Source organism: Podarcis melisellensis, assembly GCF_964234715.1.
Source record: "Podarcis melisellensis genome assembly, chromosome: 4".
Lineage (NCBI taxonomy): Eukaryota > Metazoa > Chordata > Lepidosauria > Squamata > Lacertidae > Podarcis > Podarcis melisellensis.
In genome coordinates, this window is record NC_138531.1 from 39,970,778 (window position 1) to 39,994,837 (window position 24,060).

Below are 24,060 nucleotides of genomic sequence, written 5' to 3' on the forward strand. Positions count from 1 at the left end.
TGAGGAAACATTTTCTTCCTGACTAAATTGAGTGAGAGGGAAATTTCTGTAGCTCAACATCTGTTTTTCTTCCTTAAAAAAAAAGAAACTTTTCTACATGCTTCCCACTGGTTATATACAATATTCAGGTATTCCACACAAGGATTACTGTTCCCCCTAACGATGGGCAAAAGAGCTGAGTTGTGTGAAGACAGATTATGTGTAGCACAGTCTCTAGTCAGGGAAGGTATATTTGTAATGGGTGAATGGGAGGATATGGGGAAACTGCCTCTGCAATGGAATGTTAGCCCCTTTGGGGTGTCAAATGTAGGTCAGATGCCTGCACCAGAGGTTTGTCTCTTTGCAAACACAATTTCAGCTTTTCTTCAGTAGTTTGCATCTTTACAGTTTCATCTCCAACTAATTTTTACATTGAAAGCATTAAGTGTTTTAATTATTTGAACTCTGTCTCCCATCACCCTTCACCCCTTTCTCTCCTTTCAGATTACAGAATTGTGTGGTGCTAAACGTGTTGGCTATTTTGGGCGTGCTCAGTTTTATGCTGCTCTGAAGCTAATCGCTGCTGCGCAGTCTGGCCTCCCAGTACGGATCGAAAGCATTCAGAATGGTAACTGTTTTCAAATAATAATAATAATAATAATAATAATATAATAATAATAATAATATTTGTACCCCACCCATCTGGCTGGGTTTCCCCAGCCACTCTGGGCGGCTTTCACAAAGACCAAAAATACACTAAGATGTCACAAATTAAAAACTTCCCTGAACTTCAAACCCTAGTTGTCTTCCTTGGTGTTTATTCCAAAACCCCATTTGAGATGGTAACTATAAATTACAAAATGTGTAAATTCAGTGAATGTGTAGGATGTATTGTATAATGAATGGGAAAATGCTGCATGATTTTAAAGCTGTTCTCCTATACTTAACCACTGTTAAGTGTTATGCTCATATATCTAGACTATGCTTAAATATGGACTATTATCCCAGCTGTAAAGCCATGCTTTGAAAAGGATTGGAAACAATACTTTTCATTAACCTTGCTGAGAGTTATACCTGCACTAGACAGATTAACTTCATGATTAACAGTGCAGTCCTATGCATATTTACTCACACTTACTAGGGAGAATCCATTTCATGGCAACAAGGGTTGTAGTACTCCACAAACCAGTCTCTAGGCAAGCGTGAAATCCTCCGTTAAGTTGCTAAATGCAAAAATGTCCACTCTTTTGCATTTTTCTACTCACTGAATCGCCATGTATACCAAATTTCATTTTTATATATCATGTACAAGTACCCCATTAGAAATTATTATATTGTGAAATACGTTTCCTTGTCAGTCAATGAGGCTATAGATTGTGTTTTGAGTATGACTATACTTTTGGATAGGAATTCTGTTCTCTTTTAACACTGCTTAGTGTTAAATTGACTTTTGTGGTGGGGAGCTTTGTTTCAATATGCATAGTTCCATGAAATTTTATTTTGTCTTTATTTCTGATATTTATTTAAGAATTGCCCTTGCCTCGATTTATGGCACTGAAAACTGATAGTGATGTAAGGTACAGTCACCCAGCAGACGCTCATGGAACTAAATTTCAGATTCCACATGCAACACTTGAAAAAAATTGCTTCAGAAGATTGGATGGAGGAGAAAAGCAGGTAAAGGCCCTTTGCAAAGTAGAAATTTTGTTGCACAACTAACTATAAGGCACTAGATTATTTTTATTTTCCATACACACTGACTGTTGAGATTTCTCATTAAAGTACACTATTTTTTATCAGCATGGTTGGCTTTTACAATTGATTGCTGCCTCTTTGAACTGCAGATAGTCTTTAATGGTCCAGATGTGTTAACTGAGACGAAAAATTGAAATTGCTCTGCCATTAGAATGGAATACAATTTATTCTATGGAATGTCAATGCTACAGACTTTTCTTCCAGGTCCAATGTATGTGTTTTGCCAATTGCTTATAAGGCCAGTGGAATACAGTGACACAAAAGCTGTAGCCACCTAGCAAATTTGCCATTGAAAGTTACTACTTGCCCTGTATTCCCCCCCCCCCTTTATATCTTACTCATATGAGGGCTAAGGGAAGTCAGAACAGAGCACCTGATCCCATTTTTGCCAGCTCCTTTAATGGATAAAAAGTAAAAAGTAGGCTAGCAGTATCAACACCTTTCCACGCTGAGGTCTTTCAACACATTAATTTTGCTAATGGTCATCCCTGTGCTTTCTTGAACTATGAACTGGGCAAGAGTGAATATGTGATGTGCCAATTTCAGACAGACAAAAAAGAAGACTTTGAAATCATCAAAATTTAGATTTTGAATTTTAAACAAGTATTTTAGAAAGTCTCCTATGTGGTATTTGTTAATTTATTTCATATGATAACAAAAACCAAACAGGAGACTGTCCAATGCACTCAAAATTCAAATTAAAAAACTAATGATTTCAAAGTTTTATCTCTGCTTGAAGCTGACATTCTTTGATAGTCAGTAGTTTTTCACTTGATAGATAGGCCCTATTGTCTATCAAGCCATATCAGGTAATAAATACTGTTCCATGTCAAGTGTCAAGTGTCAAGTACAGTCAGATATGATAATACTGTTGTAAGTCATCTGTCAAATATCAGATCATGAAATCATGTAACAATGAATCTCAGGTATTGACATGAAATTTTGAGTGTTCAGCAATATCAAAAATTGCAGAGGAGGATTTATGTGGGCATATTTATTTATTTTTACAATTTAATATTCTACTGTGGTTAGATGAAATCACTTTGACTATGGAGCAGCCAGCATTCAAAGTTCTTATTCTCTTCTAAAAAATTATTTTGAAGCAAGAAGCAAAGTCTCCCCCTATGTCTCCCATTGATTCACCTCCTGCTTCTCCATCAACCTACCAGAGGATTCCCTTGAGTTATGGGTATGGTGTCCTGAGAAGTGGGCTTGAGCAGCAGCATGGAGGTAAGATGAGATCTGCTTTGGAGTAATCAAATCATAAAAGCACAGAAGCAGCCCAGCAATTTCATAAATTAATTACATCTCTTTTAAAAGAAACTGACTTGATTTGTGTGCTTTCTCATTATTCGGTCTTGTCTTCCTCTTCCTGAAAATCAGTTTAAATTAGAACAAGCATCTGTTTACAGATTTATATTCTCAACCCTTTTCAATGTAGGGGGTTATTGTAGCCATAGATTTTGTTGAACAAAAGCAGTACTTTATTGAATTTATTCAAAAGTTAAATAATGAATGTCCTGCTGGCAACACATGGACAACTTTGGGTAAATCTGTTAAGATAAATATAGGATACGGTACACTATGTGAACACCCAAATGAATAAGGGATTTATACTTACCTAAGTACAGGTAATGAGAAATCTCAGGGAGGAGGAGGGATTGGGAGGAAGGATGTGCCAGTTTCTTTATATACTTTAGTAAATCAACCCATTTTAAAGTTATGGTGGATAGAATTGAGAACAACTTCACCACTGAGTGCAGTCTTCCGGGTGTAGTAATGGCCTTCCAGTGAAATGAGGATTTTTTTTAAAAAAAGAAGAAGAAATAGAAGTGCGGAGGCACATCACACACACCTCGTAACTTGGCCTCAGCCGGCTAGCACAGCATTAGATGTGACACTTGCTCTGTCATGGATTCTGCATACATGCACACCAGTTGTTCTGCCTATTTTTGTTGGTGTCTTGATAAAGCTTGGTAGAATTCAAGCTAGGATCCAGATAAGTGGCTGGAAGGTGGATCCAGATCCTGAAGAATGGGCAGCAGGTAATACCCCTACATCCCCTCCCCAGCAGCATCTCAGCCACTGCAAAACCTTTTCTGGGCTGTGGGATGGAGAGGAAAGCAGAAATGGCTGAAAATCAGGCAGAGTCCCCTTCCATGAGCAGAGCTTCTATTCTTTTCAATGTCCTGTTCCTCTTGAAGGGCCCATTCCATTCAAGAGGTTTCCAGTTTTAAGTGATTTAATGAACTACAGTTCCGTTTAAATTCTAGGTCTCATTCTTTACTTGCATAAGACATAACAGACTGTTGAATGTTCAGAATCAATATTTGGATGCAAGCTTTAGTGGTTTCAGTGAAAGAGGCCTCCAAAATGGTGTGTAGTTCTCCCTAGTTGGCAAATACCAGTGTTTACTCTTGGCTAACACTGAATTTAGTTGTTTTGAATCAAACTCTTATGCTGCCATCAATGAATCCTTGTTCATTTATGTTTTTCTTGATGTTAGCATGTCTCATGAAAGAGCACTTGCTTCCTTCTTTGCAATAGGATACTTAGGCAAAAAGTCAGATGTTATGCTTTTAGTGTGTGGGTGGCGCTGTGGGTTAAAGCCTCAGCGCCTAGGGCTTGCCGATCGAAAGGTCGGCGGTTCGAATCCCTGCTGCGGGGTGTGCTCCCGCTGCTCGGTCCCAGCGCCTGCCAACCTAGCAGTTCGAAAGCACCTCCGGGTGCAAGTAGATAAATAGGGACCGCTTACCAGCGGGAAGGTAAACGGCGTTTCCGTGTGCAGCTCTGGCTCGCCAGAGCAGCGATGTCACGCTGGCCACGTGACCCGGAAGTGTCTCCGGACAGCGCTGGCCCCTGGCCTCTTAAGTGAGATGGGCGCACAACCCCAGAGTCTGGCAAGACTGGCCCGTACGGGCAGGGGTACCTTTACCTTTACCTTAAAAAAATCACCTTTCAACACGTTAAGTGAGTATTTGGTCAATAGTCAACAGCATGAGCAGTAGCATTTTGAGAATCAGCCTTTAACATAAGTGAAGGATTTGGGTGATAAAGTGACCTTTCATAGAAGGTGTGATTGTTGTTTTTATTTTATTTTTTTGAGACTGAAGGATGATATATGTTTTGTCATCTTTGATTTTGCACAACATTAGCAAGTATTCAGTTTTTATTTTCCCCTTAATCTTCCATAGGTTCATACGAAGTTAGACATACTGCTGTCCAGCAAGATGGACCAACTGCAGGGAATTATGGGTCTAAATCAGTTCCACCACATTCATCTCTCATTCGGGTAATGAACTACTTAGGATGTAAGATGTTTAAAATGAAAACAGCAATGTTGCTTGAAATAATTATTGAGAATCAACATGATTTTATGATCAATAATGTTTGAAATAATCTTGAATGTAGCCACAAACAGATCTACCCTATAGCTCAAACTGTGGTATTCACTAGAAAACTACCACAGGCTAATATGGATGTAAAACTAAACTTTCAGTAGTTTGTTTCGCAATCTTGTTAGCTGCCTTTCTCAAGGCACATGCAGCATATGATAAAATCAGTCAAATGGATACACAATATTATAATATAATGGGCAGCGCCATTTTTTCCCTGTGGGAAAAGAATAATTTGACTCCTAGAAAGTATTTAAGGTAGAGAAGGGGCTCAGTTGAAACAAACTCACAATGAAATGTGTGAACTCTAGATTCTGTTTTTTATGTGTGACTTCAATGTATCAAAGGTACAGTGAGGACTTCTTACTAATGAAATACAGCATGATTGAGTTTCATATTGTATTGATGGGACTAGAATTTAATGAGTTTGAAGAAGTCTGATTTCAACAACCATACCTACGATTAATCACAGTTTCTTGGGTTCAAGGCAAGCTGTCCCTAATCAAAAATGGAAGCAAAAGCATCCAATCTCCTTATGATTGTGCTGAATGAAGAGGGCAGAACCGCATGAATCCAAGGCACAACTAGGCTGATTCTCATAATACTGAACCATTGTTTGGTGTTTCATTCGAGTCAGTCCAATGTTTATATTCATACAGATTTAGTTTGATGTATGTAAGATTTCCTATAGTCCTATGAATAAAGGCATTTATTGTAAACCCAACAGGACTATTATTGAAATCAGGCCTTCCCCATCAATTTCTTTTAAAAAGAACTACACAGTAAGAACAAAGCAACTTCAATACTTTGAAACTTCAGACATCTCAGCATTTTCTCTACCTTTCAAAATGATGCTTTGCCCTTTCTCCCCCTGAAGTCTCTTTCAGTAGAGAGAGAACCACAGGACGGCAGTAGTAATTACTCAGATGACCCCTGGAGAATAACTGAGGAGCAACGAGAATATTACACCAATCAGTTCAAGTCCCTACAACCTGACCTGACCTCTTTCATTTCAGGTAATGTTCATTGTATGCACAGCAAGGAAGGCTAGAGTAAAAGGGCAAGGAACTGACACAGGCTAAGTGCAAGCCTCTTGGATTTTTTTATAAGTGTTTTGGGTATGTTGTATGTTTGGTAATGCGCACAGACCCTTATTTCCGTTTTTTAATGTCACAAGTGAGTTACTGTGTTCTTGTTTGTTTGTTTTTTAAAAAATATTTTAACAATATACTGTGCATGTTCCAGACAAAGTTAAATGCTTTAAAATTCCACTGCGTTCAGTAGAAGAGATTCAATCATAGGTGAAGAATGTTTTCACATGAGATATGTTATGGTACAATTGCCATTTGGTTTTTTACTCCTTGTATGTTTTTATTTAATAAGAGTTTAAAATTATTCACTATTGTAGCTTTATTAGACTAACTTGCATTTTAATTATGTCTTATAAATGTAGTTGTGATTAAAAAAAATACTCAGTTGGGACTTTACACAACACATTAAACTTGTAATTTCTTCAGGGAGTTTATCTCCTTGCATGAAAACAGTAATATAGTGACCATGCATCTCTAGGCCATTTCTGAAGCTGTCTCTGAAGTAGACAATTATGTTTTGTCTTCTTTTTTTCTGGCAAGAAAAACAAGTTGCAACTTGAGGGATGAGCAAGCAGTAACAGCAGTCTCTCTCTCTCTCTCTCTCTCTCTCTCTCTCTCTCTCTGTGTGTGTGTGCGCGCGCGTGTGTGTTTGTGTGTGTATGGGTATGTCTCCGTCCTGTCCTCCCCTCCTTGCATGTGTTTCAGACATTGCATTTTCATTCCAACAACCCACCCTTGTGGGGTTTCCCTTTCCATCCCTACTTCACACACCTGATTTTATTGCATATTTCCTTTTTTTAAAAAAATCAGTTCGTTGTGATGCTGGAACTAGGAAATTGGGGTTTGAGCACTCCCGATAGATTCTGAGCAATTTAGTTCAATTTAGAGCAAAAAATATCAGCTGAATAAGAAGCTGAGCTTTTGTGCTGTGCTATTAATTTTAAAGATTAGTCCCATTCCAAGAGATTTTCTTTAGGCATGTTGTTGCATTTCTGGAATATTCCAGAAGATTTGAAACTGTATTATGCCTCTCACCCTTGGCCAGAATTTAAACTTAACAGGATTTTACAAACCTAAAAAAGCAACCCCAGTCACACATGCAGATGAGATTTCTCCTGTTGGCTTTATCTCATACATGGAGTGATCTGTGCCTATAAAAGAAATTAACCCCTTCCTCCATGTTCAGTTCCTCCAACAACATGTTCATTTCTTCTGATTAGAATAGTGATATTGGAGCAAAATATTTCAAACAAACATGTATAGTGTTAAATAGCATTGCATAGTAAACAGTACTCTTGAGTAATTTCTTTATATTGAAATGCTTTGGAAAATGTGTTGTTCAGTAGCTTATTATTTCACTGTTTGACAAGCCATTTCTGTTGACAGGCTCTGTGGCTAAGAACTTCTTCACAAAATCTAAGCTGCCAATCCCTGAGCTTTCGCACATATGGTAAGTACTGTTTTGTAATTCAGATTAATTTTATTGTGTGTGAGAGAAACTACTGTGGCTGAAAGTTCTTCATACTTCTTACAATTTATCTCTAAAGAAATCACAGTAATTGCTCCCATCAAAATCACTTTGAGGTCCAGGCACAGCAGGGTGTATGTTGATCTTTATTTTATGCTTGTTATCTTTGTAGAGATACTGTCCCTTCTCAGCAGGACTAGAGAGATTTGAACAGCAATGCACACTAGAAGAATATCTTAAAGAACATAATTAGCACAATAATTCAACAGATATTTTTGTGAAATGGATTCAGATAAACATACATTCAGAATAGTTAAGATAACATCATAAGCTTCAGTTCTAGCTGTGCTTATCAGTTGAAACCTAATTAATACCTAACTTATCTAAAAAGTACTGCTGCATAATTCATCAACACTTTACTAATGAGGCCTTACCCTGTTGTTTTTTTAAAGAAATCTATCTAGCTGACATTGCATATGGCCCATTGCAACTTCAGTTTTATATGAATCCTATTAAATTTCTAAACTTGTAAAGAGGAGCATTGGCATATATATATATATATATAGAGAGAGAGAGAGAGAGAGAGAGAGACATTAAAATATTCAGAAAAGGAATGTATTAAAGAAAAGTTACAATGGTTTAATGAAATAAATTTTAAAGAAAAACATCATAAATGTCAAAATAAAACAAATCTATAACTCAAAAGCAGCGTTCCCCACAATTATATATATTGTGCATGCAAACAAAGATTTTTATTTCAATAATGCACTCAGCTATCTTATTCACAGGGAGCTAAGTGATGTAGACTGTGATGGAGCACTGACATTACCAGAGTTTTGTGCCGCCTTTCACCTTGTTGTTGCTCGGAAAAATGGTTATCTTTTGCCGGACACCTTGCCAGAGACTCTGCTGCCTGACTGTTTTCAAGCAGGTGAAGCTTTAATATTTGTGGGGTTTTAAAAAAAATAATAATCTGTGGATTAAAATGGCATTTTAACCAATGTCTATTTTGAGGTACAATTCTGGGAAAAGATGGGCTCTAAATTGCATCTAAATGACAGAACTGAAGGAACCAGCTTAGCAGAATTAACACCAGCATAAAAGATGTGCTTGGCTTGACTAACACATTGATGATACAATTTTTTTTCCCCTTCCAGTAGCACCTTAAAGACCAACTAAGTTAGTTCTTGGTATGAGCTTTCAGGTGCATGCACACTTCTTCAGATACACACTTCTTTTTTGTTTTGACTATGGCAGACCAACATGGCTACCTATCTGTAACTGGAACATTGATGATATGCATTGATGATTGTGCACTAAACCATGGTTTAGTGCTATGTGTATGAACATAGCACTCATCTCACTCCTCCTCTTACACTACAAGGAGGATATCTTCACCAGAATTAATTTCTTTCTTCCTTTTTTAAAATAAAATTTTATTAAAACTTTTTCATAATGTAATAAGAGAAAAGAAACTACTCTAAACACAAACAAAACCAGAGACAGAGAAGATAAAACGCAGAGTCCTCTCTTGAAGGTAGCTCTTAACCCTTGTCTCACACAGAAAGTGGTGGACCCTCCCAGCTCTCACCCTGGGAAGTCTTCCCTTCCCTGCCTCTCACTCAGAGTCCTTAACACAAACTATCCACCACCTTCACATGTGTGTAACCCTTGGACTCCAGTTACGGCCCAGAGCAGCAGATACTACTGTATTGGAAAACTAAAGGGGGGGGGAGAGAAGAAAGTTATTTTCAGTTTCCAATATTTCTGGCATTACATAGAAACCAGATTTCCCAGTCAATTTCAAAACTAATCAGTGAGTTATGAAATGGCACTGTTTAAACATCCAGAGTTTGTTCTAAGAACACAGTCCTTTATTTGCACATAACAACAAACCAGGAACCCTAGAATATGAAACTAACTTTAGTGGAGTTGTCCCCCCAGCAGCACATAGTGGGGTGAAGAAATCTGTGGCCCCCCAAAAGTTGTTGGACTCCAACTCCCATCAGCCCCAGCAAGCATGACCAGTGGGTATTAGGAGTTGGAGCTCAGAAACATCCAGAGGGCCACAGGTCCCCCAGTGGCCCCAAATAAAAATCAATAGTTTTTCCTCCATAAAAATGGCATGTCCATAACCCTGGAATAGAATAAAAGAGCATTTTAAAATAAAAAGTACTTGTCACAATATATTAAGGAAGAATGTTAATACAGTGGTGCAGTTCACAGAAAATGTTCACAGTTCACATAAAGGTTAATGCAAGGACTTATTTGTTTTTCTATCTTTTTCTTCAATTTAGCTCCTCTTCAGCCTAAAAGTGATCGTGTCTTGAATTCTTATTCAGAATCATTGGCAGCAAGTCAACAAACAAGGGACTTCAGTAGGACTGAAGTAAGAAAAACTCACCTGCTGGTGTGTTTTTTAAAAACGCACCTCTGTTTTGCTTGTCACTTCTTTTAAATTTAATTTAACTTTAATTTTAAATTTTTAAAACAAACGGTTGAGAGAGAGAGAGACTTTGTATCCTGTATGAGACTGATTTAACCATTGGATAATCAACACTCCATGCTTAGTTTACCTTTAGCAGGTTACTCTCTGTGCTTCTGGCTAGACCTTCTATGCATAATGGACTATAAGTGGTTATAGAGAAACGTGTAGTGTGGGCAACCTTTGGTGCTCCGGATGTTGCTGAACTACAACTACCATCAGCCAAAGCAAGCATATTTGATGACCAGAGATGAGGGCCAAGGGTTCCCCACATCTGGGATCAGCTGTAGAATGTGTTGAGTGATAGTACAGATAACAAGGAGAAACCCAGAAAGACAAGGTCAGTGCCAGACTTTGTACAGCCAGTAGTATGGAGCTGCCAATGAGCCCCCAATATTCTTACAGGCAATGCCCAACCTGGTTGAGCTTCAGTATGAGGGTGGAGCTTCAATTCTAGTATGAGGCCATGTTTCAATTCTTTATACCACCTATATATGGCCTGCCCATATATAATTTTATTCTTACTCTAGAAACAATTTCTCACTATAAGCTACAATAAATACGAGACTGGGAAACTTTGGTTGCCTGGCTTCAGTAGTAGACCTGTTGTTAAAAGTTTCTTTCAAAACTGAACAAGAATTATTCAATTGTCATTGCTATATAACTGTTTGTGAAAGCTTCTAGTCTTAGAATTTATACTGATGTGCTTTTTCACACTACAGAGGATGATCTATGCTTCTCTCTCTCTCATTTATTTTATCCCTCAATTTTAAAAATAACCAGCTTGAAACTGTTCGCGAAGATCCAAGCAACTCAGAACCATTGATTCTCTTTGAGGCAACTTCCACTGACCCAGTTGGTGACCATTTCTTTATATTTATTGCATTAGTCGCTGTGTAGAATTGCATTTATTTATTAATTAAATTTATAAACAGCCCTTCATCCAAAGATCCACAGTTTACAGCATAAAAGTACAAAATGAAAACACAAAAGTTATAGCACACCAAAAACAAACGAACAAACAGAAAAAAACAGTAACCTCCCTCAGTTTTGATTTTACTTATATACCCTTTTGTATCCTTGCTGGAAAAGTATTACTGCATGTGCATTTTAAAAAGATGACTGTGGAATAGTAGGAGAAAGAGAGCTTGCTTCATTAGATAATTTCCTGGCAAATACAATGCTGGAACTATAACCTGTTAACAAATTGCATTTGGACAATTCTCATACAATAGGACCTGTTCACATGACCCTGAAAAATGATTGAAATATGAGATGAACCAACAGGCTGATTGTGATTACAAGGCAGTCATCATGTGATTGTTGGGTTACAAGCATAAGTTTCAGGTTTTCACTGTGGACAGAACTCTTGCTGCAATGTACTGTGTTAGATGTAGTAAAAGAAGAAAATAAGACTTTGACTGCAATATAGAACACAGTTTCTTGTAAATAAGTCACTGAACACAATGGAACTTACTACTGAATAACTGTATGTAGAATTGCAGTTTATATCACATTTGTGAAGCAATTCCTTTGCTGTTTCACTTCCTTTCAAATTCAACCCACCAGCTTGCTTTGTGACACATAGTTTAGCTTCAAAACTAGATTATATAATATAGGACATTAAATTTGTCCTGATTGTACTCTTCTTCGAAGGTCTTCTCCTGAGGTCTCTCCAGACCTACAGGTTTCTGTCAGCCTGTAACCTCTGAAATGATTTACAGGTTGCCCTTCTCTATTTCTTTTTCTTTTTTAAATTACAAGCTTACTTTTCCTCTCTTTTATAAGGAGACTTCACTTGAAGAGATGCCTGATAAAGTTGCCCTGACACAGGACACAGTTAATGATGACAAACAAGGTACAATAGCAAACTGCTGTCTTTTAATTAATTAGGTTTCAGCTGGAAATGGATAATTTATACAGTTCCTCTTGGTTAGGAAAACGAAACAAAACTGGGCATCTTTGGCAAGGCATGTGGCTCCTGTCAATGAGGGCTCCCCCCCCCGCCCCCGTCCTCTTACCTACTGAAAAAGCTCAGTGCTTGTATTTCGTAATCAAGATTGATGCTTCTGCATAACTGCCTCAGACAGTATTGATTTCTCACACAACCATCTGTGGAACAACATTATAGTAATGTTATAAGAACTAAGGCTAAGCTCTGGTAAAGTTATGCATGATATATGTACTATTCTTATCCATTTAGCTACTAAATGTTTTTCCTAAGCTTCTGCATACTTTATCCTGGGCTTCCCATGGTTTACATCTCAACTAAAAACTCATAAGGGTAGTTTACTGTTGGGAAGTCTATGCAGGAAACAACAAACATTATTGAAGTTAAATGTATCTTGAAGCTTATCTATATTATGTAACTTCAGCGTTGGTCTTAGATAGCCCTGATAACACTCTGTGTGAGCTGAATTCTTCTTAGTGTGTGACAAGGACATTTATAGGCACAAATAAGAGAAGTGTTAACTGGAATAACCTTTTTTCCTATGTGGAATAATTAATAACAAGTAACATTCCGGTTCTTGTTTTTACTAAGGTCTGAAAGTTAGTGCTTCTTCCCAGACAATACAGAAAGAAGTCAAAGCATCTCAGCACTTGGCTGTCAAAACAGGTATGGAAAAATTCCTATATAACACAGAAGCAGGTTTGTTTTAATGTGGAATCTCTAAGTTTACTTACATTGGTGCTTGCTTCAGCATAAAATGTATTTATTATTGGGTTATTAGCTATCGGCAGTATAAAGAAAATGGCTTCAAGGGTTTCCAGTATATATAAAGTATTGACCAGAATCTTGTGCATACATAGCTGTCTGCCTGTTATAACTAATTGGCTCTACCTTGGAATATTTTTCCTCTTCACTGTGTGAAGTATTAGAGAAGCTTTTGTAAGACTTGTGTATTTGTTGGTCTAGTGAATGAAGGATGAAAAATGAAAAGAAGCTTATTCCTTGTTACATTTAGACTTCAATCTTATGCATAATCATTAGAATTTAATAGCACTTGTCCCTTCTCACATTGTTAGAAAAAGATATACTTTATTTTGATCTCTCTATAAAACCTCTCTTATTACATTTTTAAAACTGTTTCAAAAAAGAAATAATCCAAAACACACCTAGCAAACTTGGGTCGCTGAGCACCTGCTGCTGAAGTTTCTTCTGTCTCCAACATAAGAGGATTGTCATTAATGAATTAATAACTATCCCATTTTCCTTATGCAAAAAGTCCTGAACTTACACATGATCTAAAGTGATGAGCCACTTAGTAAAATCTACTTCTCTTCCTGAACTTTATTAAGTGTCACTTTCGTTTAGTATAATACTGCCTTCTTATAGTTCATATAAACATACAGAAAAATGTACCACTTGAAAGCAGATGTATATGTCTGAATGGTCCTGCATGTTAAAACCAAACCACTCTATATATAAAAAGTTAGTATCTCAGGAAGAAATAGTATATCTTAGGTATCTTCCTGTTCTGTAAGTTTTCTATGTTCTTTGTTTTTTGAACAATCAATAGATCATTGCTTGTCATGGCCAACTGAACCATCTTCGAGTTCTCCTCCCATGGCTGCAATTTTATGTGGTTATACAATGAAAACTTGTAACAGGTGCAGCAGTGTAATAATGTATAGAATATAGCTGCACAGGCCAATTTGTATATTATTGCTGTAACATGAGAGGTTCATGTGTCATACTGCTAATGGCCCAGTGCAGACATAAAAATCTTAGTTCAATAAATGATGGTTTTATTGGGCCAGGAACAAACTGTCCATTCAGAGTGGCTGGGAAAACCCAGTCAGATGGGTGTCAAACAAACAAACAAACAAACAAACAAACAAACAAACAAACAAACAGGTTTTCTGTCCAGTAAGTGGTATATACATTTTGCTAAATAAATAGAGTATAGTTTCTCATTATGTCTGAACCAGGGAACCTAAGGTTACTGACTTCCAAACAAGTCAGGTTAGCAAGCCAACTTTTTACCATGGCTTAGTAACTTGGCTTGTTTGGAAGTCAGTAAGCAGAGTTTTCCAGTTTGGATTAACCAAAATCTTCCCTTCTTGTTTCTTAGCTCACATGCGGGAGCACAAAGCTTGTTCATATCTCATCTTAATACACTGAGAGGTGATCGTTCAAATGTAGTCTGTTTGTTCAGACCTCAGAATACAGTCAAGGATTTTTTAAAAATGTGAAATGCCTGATATTCAAGTGCTCAGTAGCGCTGTTCATAGGCAGCACATGTTTACAGTGATTCATCTTGAAGCATCATTGATAATTAGGGGATCTGACTTCCTGAAAATATTCCTAACAAGTGATCCTTTGTTACAGTTGCTCAGGAATCTAACACACTTAAAGCAAGACCAAGATCCAGGTAAGCAAAGGCAAGAACAAAGAATAATTCATTTCTTCTCTGTGTGCACCTGTTCTTGACTGCTGCCTTCTACAGGTTTGCAGTCTATGCATCCAGGTGTGAAAATAACTTGATGATTTCCCCTCCCCCCTTGCAAAGAAAAAAACACCATCATTATATAAAAAATGGAGGCTTGCTTGCGATGAATCATTAACCAGTTAGCAATTCTGGGCAGGGTAAAAGTAAGAACTACAAGTGATAGCTAGTGCATTTGTATGCTTAATCGCATAATATATATAAACTATTCGCATATGATGGGAGAGTGAACTAAAATTGAAGAGATGGATTTTTTAATCGTGCAGAGCAAAATAATAGAAATTCCTGTTAGAAAACGTTCAGGAAATCCATCTGAATCCCTTGGAAGTGAAAAAGACAGCTACAGGTAGGGGAATTTATCTAGATGAAGTGAAATGGTTTGAATTGAGCAAAGTCGATGTAAATATAATTGGTTGGGTAAAGGCTCACAATGATGCCTAAATCTAACTCAGATTTAAAGGTAAAGGGACCCCTGACCATTAGGTGCAGTTGTGACCGACTCTGGGGTTGCAGCTCTCATCTCGCTTTATTGCCCGAGGGAGCCGGCGTACAGCTTCCAGGTCATGTGGCCAAAACTCAGATTTAGGCATGCCTAAAACAGAAGTTTAAGCACGTGTAACTCTGCAGTGTTTAAGAACCCTCATGAAAATTCATAATGATCTTAGTGTTTTGTTTCCATTTTTAATGAAACAGTAACAAACATCAACTATATTCTAGTCAGCACTGAAAACAGTTATTGGCTTAGATCCAAAGACCTATGTGTAGAGTTCTGCACATCCCCAAGACTTCCCTGTGCCTCATTTGCCACCACTCAGTTGCTAGGAAAGTTGCCCAAGGTGCATGTGGATGAGAGATTGTTGTTGTGCTCAGGTTCTGCTTGCAGTGGTTGGCCGCTGTGAGGACCTTTTGCTGGAGTAGATAGAACTTTGGCCTAATCCAACAGACTGTTACATTCTTAACTGTGATTTCTGTTATTTGCCTGAATGGAGGATACTTGCGTGTGGGTAGAGGTAGTGTAGAAACCTTTGATACTCGCAGAGCTTCAGTGTAGCCTATCAGGCTTGTGCAGAGCTTATCAGAGGCCTGGGACAAGAGTCTTGTTGGAATAAAGTTATAATTTTATTGCCCTTTTAAAATGTGCTTTGGGGGTTATTTTGATTATGTATTTTATGTTTATATATTGTGATTTTATCTTGTGAACCGCCCTGAGACCTGTGTGTAGGGTGGTATACAAATTTAATAAATAATAAACTCAAACAAAACGCCCAGCCTGTCCCTAATTTTTTTGCTTTGGCCACCGAGGCCCAGGGCAAGGGTACCCAGTTGCTCCCCCACCCCCTTGCATGGGCCTGTTGTACAAAGGTAAGAGTCACAACAGTTGCTCCTCACTTTTTGCGTCTGGCCCAGCCTAGGATTAAGGCCCCAGAAGTTTGTTCATGACGGAATGTGGCCCTTAGGTTAAAAACAAAAAAGTCTAGCTCTGCAGCATTCCATGCCTTGGTCTCGCAATGTAATATATACAACTAAGGAATTTTCAAAAACTACCCATCTCTAAAAGCCACAGTATTTAGAATGTCAGTTATACGTAAGACTCCCTACTATAAAGAATTGCACACACTATATGTGTTGTGTACACCTGCCTGTACCATATTCAAAAGCCTTCAGTATGTAATCCCTGGAATGACCTGTTTCCGATGTTTTATGTACACATTTTCATCCATATATAGATTTACCATATATTATCCTTAAATAAAGTGCATTTAAGTGTGATTTCTGCCGATGATAGCTAAAGGCAGCTTATCCTAGTTCTGCCCAAAGAACATCCTGGCAAAGTACTATGACTTGTGTGAGTTTGAAGGAAGTGTTACAATTCTCATACGGTAATTACATCCTTTCCACTGACACCACAATAATGCTTAATACGAATCAGAATTCTGTCTGTATGACACACACAGTTCACATTAAATATTATTGTGGAGTGGACTCAAGCTGGCTCCACCATGTGGCTGTAAAGCACTGTCACTAAACATAAAGTCAGGGTGTGTGTCATATTTAATGAATACATTCTTCCAGTGTTTGTTTTTTTACAACCTTTGCAGTAGGCATAAAAACCCCAGTAGCTTTCCCCTTTTAATCTTGTCTTTTTTACCCAAGATCTTATTCAAGCACATCTATAGAAGATGCGATGAAAAAGGGGGGAGAGCCACCAACTCCTCCACCAAGGCCACAGAAATCACATTCCAGAGCATCCTCCTTAGATCTCAATAGGATGTTCCAGCAAAACACACAAGGTAAAGTTTTGCAACCCTTTATATATGGCCTTTGCTGGTTAATGGTTGTTAATACTGTGATAGGCTTTAAAGGCAATTGTAGTAGTTACATGCCAAACAATTTCCCAGTTATTTGCACAGGCACTTACAGCTGCTTCACATATGCATCTTCATTTCTTGATGTTGCAACATCAGATGACAATTTGAATATTCAATGGGTCGGCACAGAGAGAACTTCCTTTTCACTCACTGTCAGTGCGAGTTGAAAGTGCCACTCAACTGAGTTGCTGGACTTACTCTTCTTCCGGGAGTCATGAGGAAATGTGTCCTGCCCACTCGTGTCCCAGGGGATCTTCCAAACAACCAAGGCTGTTGTGGGCGTAGACAGCAGCAACAGGCAGCCCAAAATCCAATTCCAGGCAACCAGAGGTTCCAACAAGGGCTCAGGCAAGAGGCAAGTCGAGGGGCATTCCAAGGTGCAGGTAAGCCAAGGCCAAGATCAGATACAAGACCCAGGGCTAGTAGCAAGATGTTGTTCCAGCAGCAGATCTGCAGCCCCCTAGAAGTTTCTACAGAGAATCCTTCTCATAAGGAAGAGTCCTAAGTCACAGCTTACGAGGAGTCTTCTTCTGCACTCAAGCATTCTACTTGACTGTGCGGGTCTTGGTCTGCCTCTTGAGGTGCCATCATTCCCAGGATTTCAGGGGTGGTTCTGTCTCTGCTTCAGAAGCTGAGCTTCCTTTCTGGGGGGTGGTATGCCTGCCAGTCTCACCCAAAGGCACCCCTTTTTCTTCATTGACTGTTGTTGTGAGCCATTCTTGAGCTTCTGTGGGCTCTAAATCACCCTAAGATAGATTTTTCTCAGGTGAGGAGTCATCTGTCAGGGATGGATATATAAAAGTTTATAAAAGTTATAAACTGCTTGATTGTAAAAACCCTCAAAGCAGTTTACAAAAAATGGGAAATGAAGCCATGTACTTGCATTGGTGAACCAGTCTTTAGGCCTTCATGTTTACTGGTTGAATAGTGCATTCCTGTATATACCGTAACCTTGCTCTGAAATGTCCAGTGCTTCCAGAGAACTTCTAGTAAACAGACAAGTTTGTCAAATGTCCTCCTCCTGGATTACATGCAGCATGCTAGCCAAATATTATGGTCTTACTGGTGTTTGATACACCCCAGGTTTTTGCATATATTTATCAGATAATTGATAGGCTGCAAAACTATATATGACAGTTGTGCAATGCCAGATATGGCTTAAGAAAACGCAACTGCATGTTAGCACAGTTTAAAGCTCATGAGTAAGAGGGACTCTTCCTTTGGTTCAAAACTAATAGAATAGTTTTATGTTAAAAATAAAGCAAATTCTGTAGCTTATGGACCAAGTTTAATATATTACTACTTAGCTATTTGCATATTCCTCTTGGAAAACAGCACATGGTAGCTGCTTGGGTTTTTTAAATTAAACATTTTTTCAGATGCCTGTCAAACTTCAGGTGAAGCCAAAGCTGCCACTTTAGAAGCCTGGCAAAACTGTCATCATTTATGTTTTTAAGCTTGCTCTCACCTCAGCAGTGCCATCATTTTGCAAAGTTGCTGGTGACTTTGGCTAGGGAAAAAAATCTGTGCCTCCATCGTATGGAGATTTTGTCCATTTGTAATCATCTGAGAAACCAATCATACAATTATTGTTTCGGAGGGGTTCTTTTTCATTGTTTGCTTACTGTCCATTGATGGAGATTTATTTATTAAATGTATGTCTCTTCTTATACATAAATACGAATATTGCCTAAGGGATAACTCAGCCAGTAGAGCGTGAGACTCTTAATCTCAGGGTTGTGGGTTTGAGCCCCATGTTGAGTGAAAGATTCCTTCATTGCAGGGGGTTGGACTAAATGATCCAAAAGGTTTGATGTGTGTATTTATATGTTTGCATATATAATTTTATAGATGCACACACATCCAACTACCTTTGGTAATAGTGGAGACCACAGCACTGTGATATGTTTTCATTATGATGCAGTGACCCAAAAAAGCATCTCTCAACAATTCATCATGCTGCCTTCTGTGTCTCTGCTTTGCATACTGAACATTTCGGGTTCCAGGACTTCTTCCACCTGGCCAGCTTTGTACTGCTCCTTCTGCTACAGACTGTGCAAATGGCTGCTTAATTCCTTAACAGAAGAGCTGGTGTGTGCCAGCAATTTGCCTCATGCTGCATTTCCTATGCTGTGTTCCTTTTAATCATGCTGTGTTTAATAGTCTGATCAGTACATTAAATTAAGAAAGGTGGCAACTCAGACTAGTCTTTCAAGTTTTATATGGCTGGATAAAAACCAACAAAGCCCACCCACAGAACACTTAAGGTATTGCTTAAATTTAAGATACTGGTACAATCTTCTGTCGGCTATGCATGCTTAGTATAATTTAAGTCTTCATCAAACTCTGATGAAACCACATAAATTAAATGGGATATGTAAAATATAAGCAGAATCAGAGCATTTAGATCCTATACACATTGCCATGTAGTCTTCTGTCATATAGCTCTGCATTTAGGGTTGTATTATTCAGAAAACCCACAATTGCACGTGAAATAGGAACTAAGTAGGCATCTTGGGGTTTTTCCTTAGCCTTCTATAATTACAGGGAAAAGACACACAAAGCTTCCACCTGTAAATCATGAATTCCCATTCATGTTAAATGTACTATTCTATTCAAGTTGCTCTATGACAGCAGGCTGTGAATGAAAGGGCACCTTCCCCCCCTGAAAAACTTGTACAAGTCCTGAATAAATGAGTAGAGCTGTACACTCCTGCTTCAGAATCTGGAGCTAGGTAATTAATTTTTAACACAGTCACAAGCTATGTATTTGGAGCTGGATGCTTGAAGAAAATAGTTAAGCAGAACTTTAAACAGTAGAATACAGGAACTTACTTATAGACTGGCATTGATGAAAGAGAAGCAAAATATTTTGCCTTACCAGTTTTTTTCCAATCAGAAGGGGTAATTCAAAATTGAAAGGGTACCTCAGTGATAATCTTGGCATACTGGAATTTTAGCAAAGATCGTGTCCTTTCAAATTGACCTGATTTAAACAAGTATTAAGGAGTTTGTAATTACATGTATCTGATTGTTATATTTCTTTAAATATTTGCAAAAGTATTCCCATGCTTCTTTTATATTGGACTCATCCTGATTTGTTATCTTTTCAGTCAACATTGCTAGCTCCACGTATTCTATTAGCTTATTCTGCCAATCTATTTTTGTTCTTCCACTTTGGGGCATAAATTATTCTCACTGCTGTTATTGCATAAAGGAAAAGACTAAGTACTTTCTTGGGTATTTCCCCCCTCTACTACACTCAGTAAGAACATCTCTGGTTTCTTGGGAAATGAGCCCCTTAGCATCTTTTTTAATTCTGAGTATATCATCTCCCAATACTCTTTGGCTTTCTTACAGTGCCTCCCCATACATTTCTGAGCACAATTCAAAGTGTTGGTGCCTTTAAAGCCCTAAATAGTCACGGCCCCCATCATTCAGCCCGTACATTGAGGCCCAGCGCCAAGGGCCATCTGGTGGTTCCCTCACTGCGAGAAGCGAAGTTACAGGGAACCAGCCAGAGGGCCTTCTCAGTAGTGGCACTCGCCCTGTAGAACACCTTCCCATGAGATGTCGAGAAATAAACAACTATCTGACGTTTAGAAGACATCTGAAGGCAGCCCTGTTTAGGGAAGTTTTAAATGACTGATGTTTTAATGTATTTTTAATCTTTTGTTGGGTATAAATAAATTATTCTTATTCTTATTCTTCTTATTATTATATTTGAATAATGGTAGCTCCAGCAGTTATGCTGTCATTTTCTTAGGGCATTCTAAGGTCACACAGTATCCCAGTCTCACAGTATCCTCTCTCCAGCTTGGAGTGGTAAGGGAAGCCTCTTATCAGTGCCCCCTGTACCTCCCTGCTGCCAGGGGAAGAAGCCAAGAGATGGAGATTCCTTGGGTCTCTGGCTCTCTCTTTCCTTCTCCAGCAAGCCAGCCTTTCTCCTCTCAGGGCTATTGAAGCCCATGAGCTCCAAGAGCTCTTCATTAGGCCTTGGTGATAACAGCGGCTCCCTGTCATGGGCTGTGCTAACTGAGTTGCCCTGTAGAGTTGCATTGGGAACTTCTTAAAGGAGCAGTCATGTCTCTTTAAGGGAATCCCCTGGAGATCTTCACAGCCCCAAATGCAAAAAATAATAATTTTAAAAAACAGACTCAATTTCTGGGTTGTTGTTGAATATCTATTTTCCACAATCTTGATATGAAGGCCATGGGGTTTAGATTATATTGGCAGGATGTGCTGTGATGTGCTCTCTTCTCTCTGTGTGTAGTGCTGAACTGAATTGTTTCTAAGTGTGTGCATTTATGTAAGATCAAAGGAAGATCTTAACTTGTTTATAGAAATTATGAATCAGTACTTTCTAGCACCAGCTGCAGGTGTGTTGCGCCATTGCTCTTTCCATTTTTGACCCTTATCCTCCTCCTGTTCTTTATATAAAGCACTTTGGACTTAAGATGATTATATACTTCACTGTGGAATTTTTATTGCTAACTACACTTAGACTACAGAGCCCTAAAGTTACATAAAAATGTAGCAAGCATTTCCAGAAATTTAGCATGCTTCAAGATGTCCACCTACTTCCATGGCATTTCTCATAGAAACAGAAATGTCTGTTATGTTTATTACATCTTTTTTGTGGAACTTAAGCTGCTGGATTTCATACCCGTCTTTGATATCCACATGGAAGTGGCCCCAGTGAGCATAAATAAGCAAGATTTCTAATACAGTAGTTTCTCCATAAAACAAAATATACAATCTGCATTGTTTGGGATGTATTTTCATTTGCATAAAAATTGAAAGCCATAGTCTCTGTTCTGAATATTTTTAGAGTTTGACTTTCAGATTTTATTCAGTTGAGAATGAGTTCAGTTCCTAAATGGCACACATGCCATTACTGTCTCTAACAAGCAGAACCCAACAGTGACAAATCTAGCATGCCACTATACTTGCCTGTCTACTACATATATATTATAATATATAGAAATATATTCACATGCATGTGCATATTTTCTTTCTTTCTCTCTCTCTCTCTCTCTCTCTCTCTCTCTCTCTCTCTCTCACACACACACACACACACACACACACACACACATTGCTCTCCTGCTTCGGAAGAGATTTTTGCTGATGCTCTGTTCTAAGAACTCTGGATTGTGCCTGGGAATAGTGCTCACATAAGCATACTACTTTCAAACAGGTCAGAGATATTCTGAAACAGCAGGATTTTATGAATATTTCATGAATAGCTTAAGTTAGAATTTTAGGATTAAAAAAAGCAGGAAACTGGGTCAAACATGCCTGGTCTGAGCATTTTGCTTGCCTAGAATGCTGAATGCCAAGATACAGCAAATTTTTCCTAAGCTGAACAAGATGTAGCGCATATATATATATATATATATATATATATATATATATATATATCCTGTTGTGAGAGAAACAACTTAATGTTCTGAAATGAACTGCTTTCTGTACCTTTGGCAGTGCTGAAAAGATACTGCACGTGAAACCCTTGCTTGGAAGAATCCCCAGTTTATTATTTCCTTTTAATACAATTTGCTATTTCTCCTTGGGGATTTACCTGACCCCACAGATGGCAGTGTTAAGGGTCAGGACATGAACACACAATAAATATTTGCAATGGCTTTACAGCAAGTTTAATAAAAGGACAGCAAATGAAGACTTTTTGTAATCCTGTTGTGGTTAAAACTGAAGTTTTCAGTAGAAATTGATTTCAAGATATAAATAAAAACTATGGATTATTGGCAACACATAGTTCAAAGTAACTAGTTTCTCATTTAGGTGCTGCTAAATGCATTTCAGAGCACCTTCACTGAAAGAATGCAGGACTGATTATGAAACCTGTTTTTAGATTGCAACATGATGGATTCATTTGTGATGTTGCTTCACTTTCAGTCTATATATGCACACTGGGAAGATCTGGGGAACTTCCTGACCTATATACCTATATGCATTTTATGAGCACAGACTTAACACACACTCGTGATTACTCCCATCAGTCCCAGCAACTGTGGGATAATGGCCAGGGATGATGGGAGTTGTAGTTCAGCAACATCTGGAGGACCAAATGTTCCCCTACACATGGGCTTTTTGAATTCCAGCACAGGAATGTCTGTTTTGCAACAAATAATCTCGTGTCACCTAAAGACTAACACATATCATTATTACTTACATTTCCATGGACTCAAGTCTACTCTGGAAACTCTGTGTAAGAGATATCTGATGTGTGATACATTTTGTCTTGCTGTAAGGATAACATGACATGACTGCAATATATACCCAGGTTGCATATGCTGTAGCCTCCAACTTTTCCAGGACTAGAACCCAGTTTTATTATTTTAAGCAAATATTCTGCTTCTCCACTCTTTATGCAACCTAGAAGAACTTGGGGATTGGCTAATTCAAGATTGGCAGGGTTTCTATGTTGCTGTTTAAAGAGTTACCTTTCACCTCCAGCTATGTGCACAATATACGCTGGATTTTTTTTCTTAGCAATCTTAGCATTTCTTCCCAATCATCAGCCAAATACAGGTATAACCCACAACTATATGTATACCCAATGTATACCCAATACAATTTTGTTTCTGTGATAAAGAGGAGACTATAGTGATGCTGCTTCCCCTACTGAGCTCTTTTGACATTCTCCACAGCTCTGATCATTGCGCCCTGTTATGTGATTGTTGGCCGCACGTTTTTAATGGTTTTTAAGTGCTTTATGTATGTCCTTAAATTGTTCTTTATTTTTATTTTTGTTTTATCACTATTGTGTTTCTCCTTTGGGAGAAAGGGTGGGATACAAATTTAATAAACAAATAATTTTCCCAGTTGACAAATTAAATACAAGGGTGCTACAAAGAGAAGGCTGATCACGCCTGTTTTCCCATGGTGTCTGTAATGAATATCTGATGCATATAAGACCCTTTCATACATTACATACATGAAGAAGGTTCACATGATGATTAGGGTCACACACTTCTGTCCTGGCAACATGCACCTGGGCTAGGCCTGTGCAGATATCTGGCAGATATTCTCTGGAGAGGAGTCCCTGT

At 38.2% G+C, this 24,060-nt stretch overlaps 1 protein-coding gene across 1 annotated transcript in view; it reads left to right on the forward strand.

Moving 5' to 3' along the window:
- REPS2 (RALBP1 associated Eps domain containing 2) overlaps nucleotides 1-24,060 on the forward strand; it is a 74,450-nt gene that overhangs the window by 23,555 nt on the left and 26,835 nt on the right. The window contains exons 2-14 of the mRNA XM_081907599.1: nucleotides 484-607; nucleotides 1,508-1,656; nucleotides 2,838-2,964; nucleotides 4,929-5,026; nucleotides 6,007-6,145; nucleotides 7,607-7,670; nucleotides 8,477-8,619; nucleotides 9,986-10,077; nucleotides 10,957-11,028; nucleotides 11,962-12,031; nucleotides 12,716-12,790; nucleotides 14,507-14,549; nucleotides 16,779-16,915. Of these exons, the coding sequence (XP_081763725.1) occupies nucleotides 484-607; nucleotides 1,508-1,656; nucleotides 2,838-2,964; nucleotides 4,929-5,026; nucleotides 6,007-6,145; nucleotides 7,607-7,670; nucleotides 8,477-8,619; nucleotides 9,986-10,077; nucleotides 10,957-11,028; nucleotides 11,962-12,031; nucleotides 12,716-12,790; nucleotides 14,507-14,549; nucleotides 16,779-16,915 (1,333 nt within the window). The remainder of the gene's footprint in view (nucleotides 1-483; nucleotides 608-1,507; nucleotides 1,657-2,837; nucleotides 2,965-4,928; nucleotides 5,027-6,006; nucleotides 6,146-7,606; nucleotides 7,671-8,476; nucleotides 8,620-9,985; nucleotides 10,078-10,956; nucleotides 11,029-11,961; nucleotides 12,032-12,715; nucleotides 12,791-14,506; nucleotides 14,550-16,778; nucleotides 16,916-24,060) is intronic.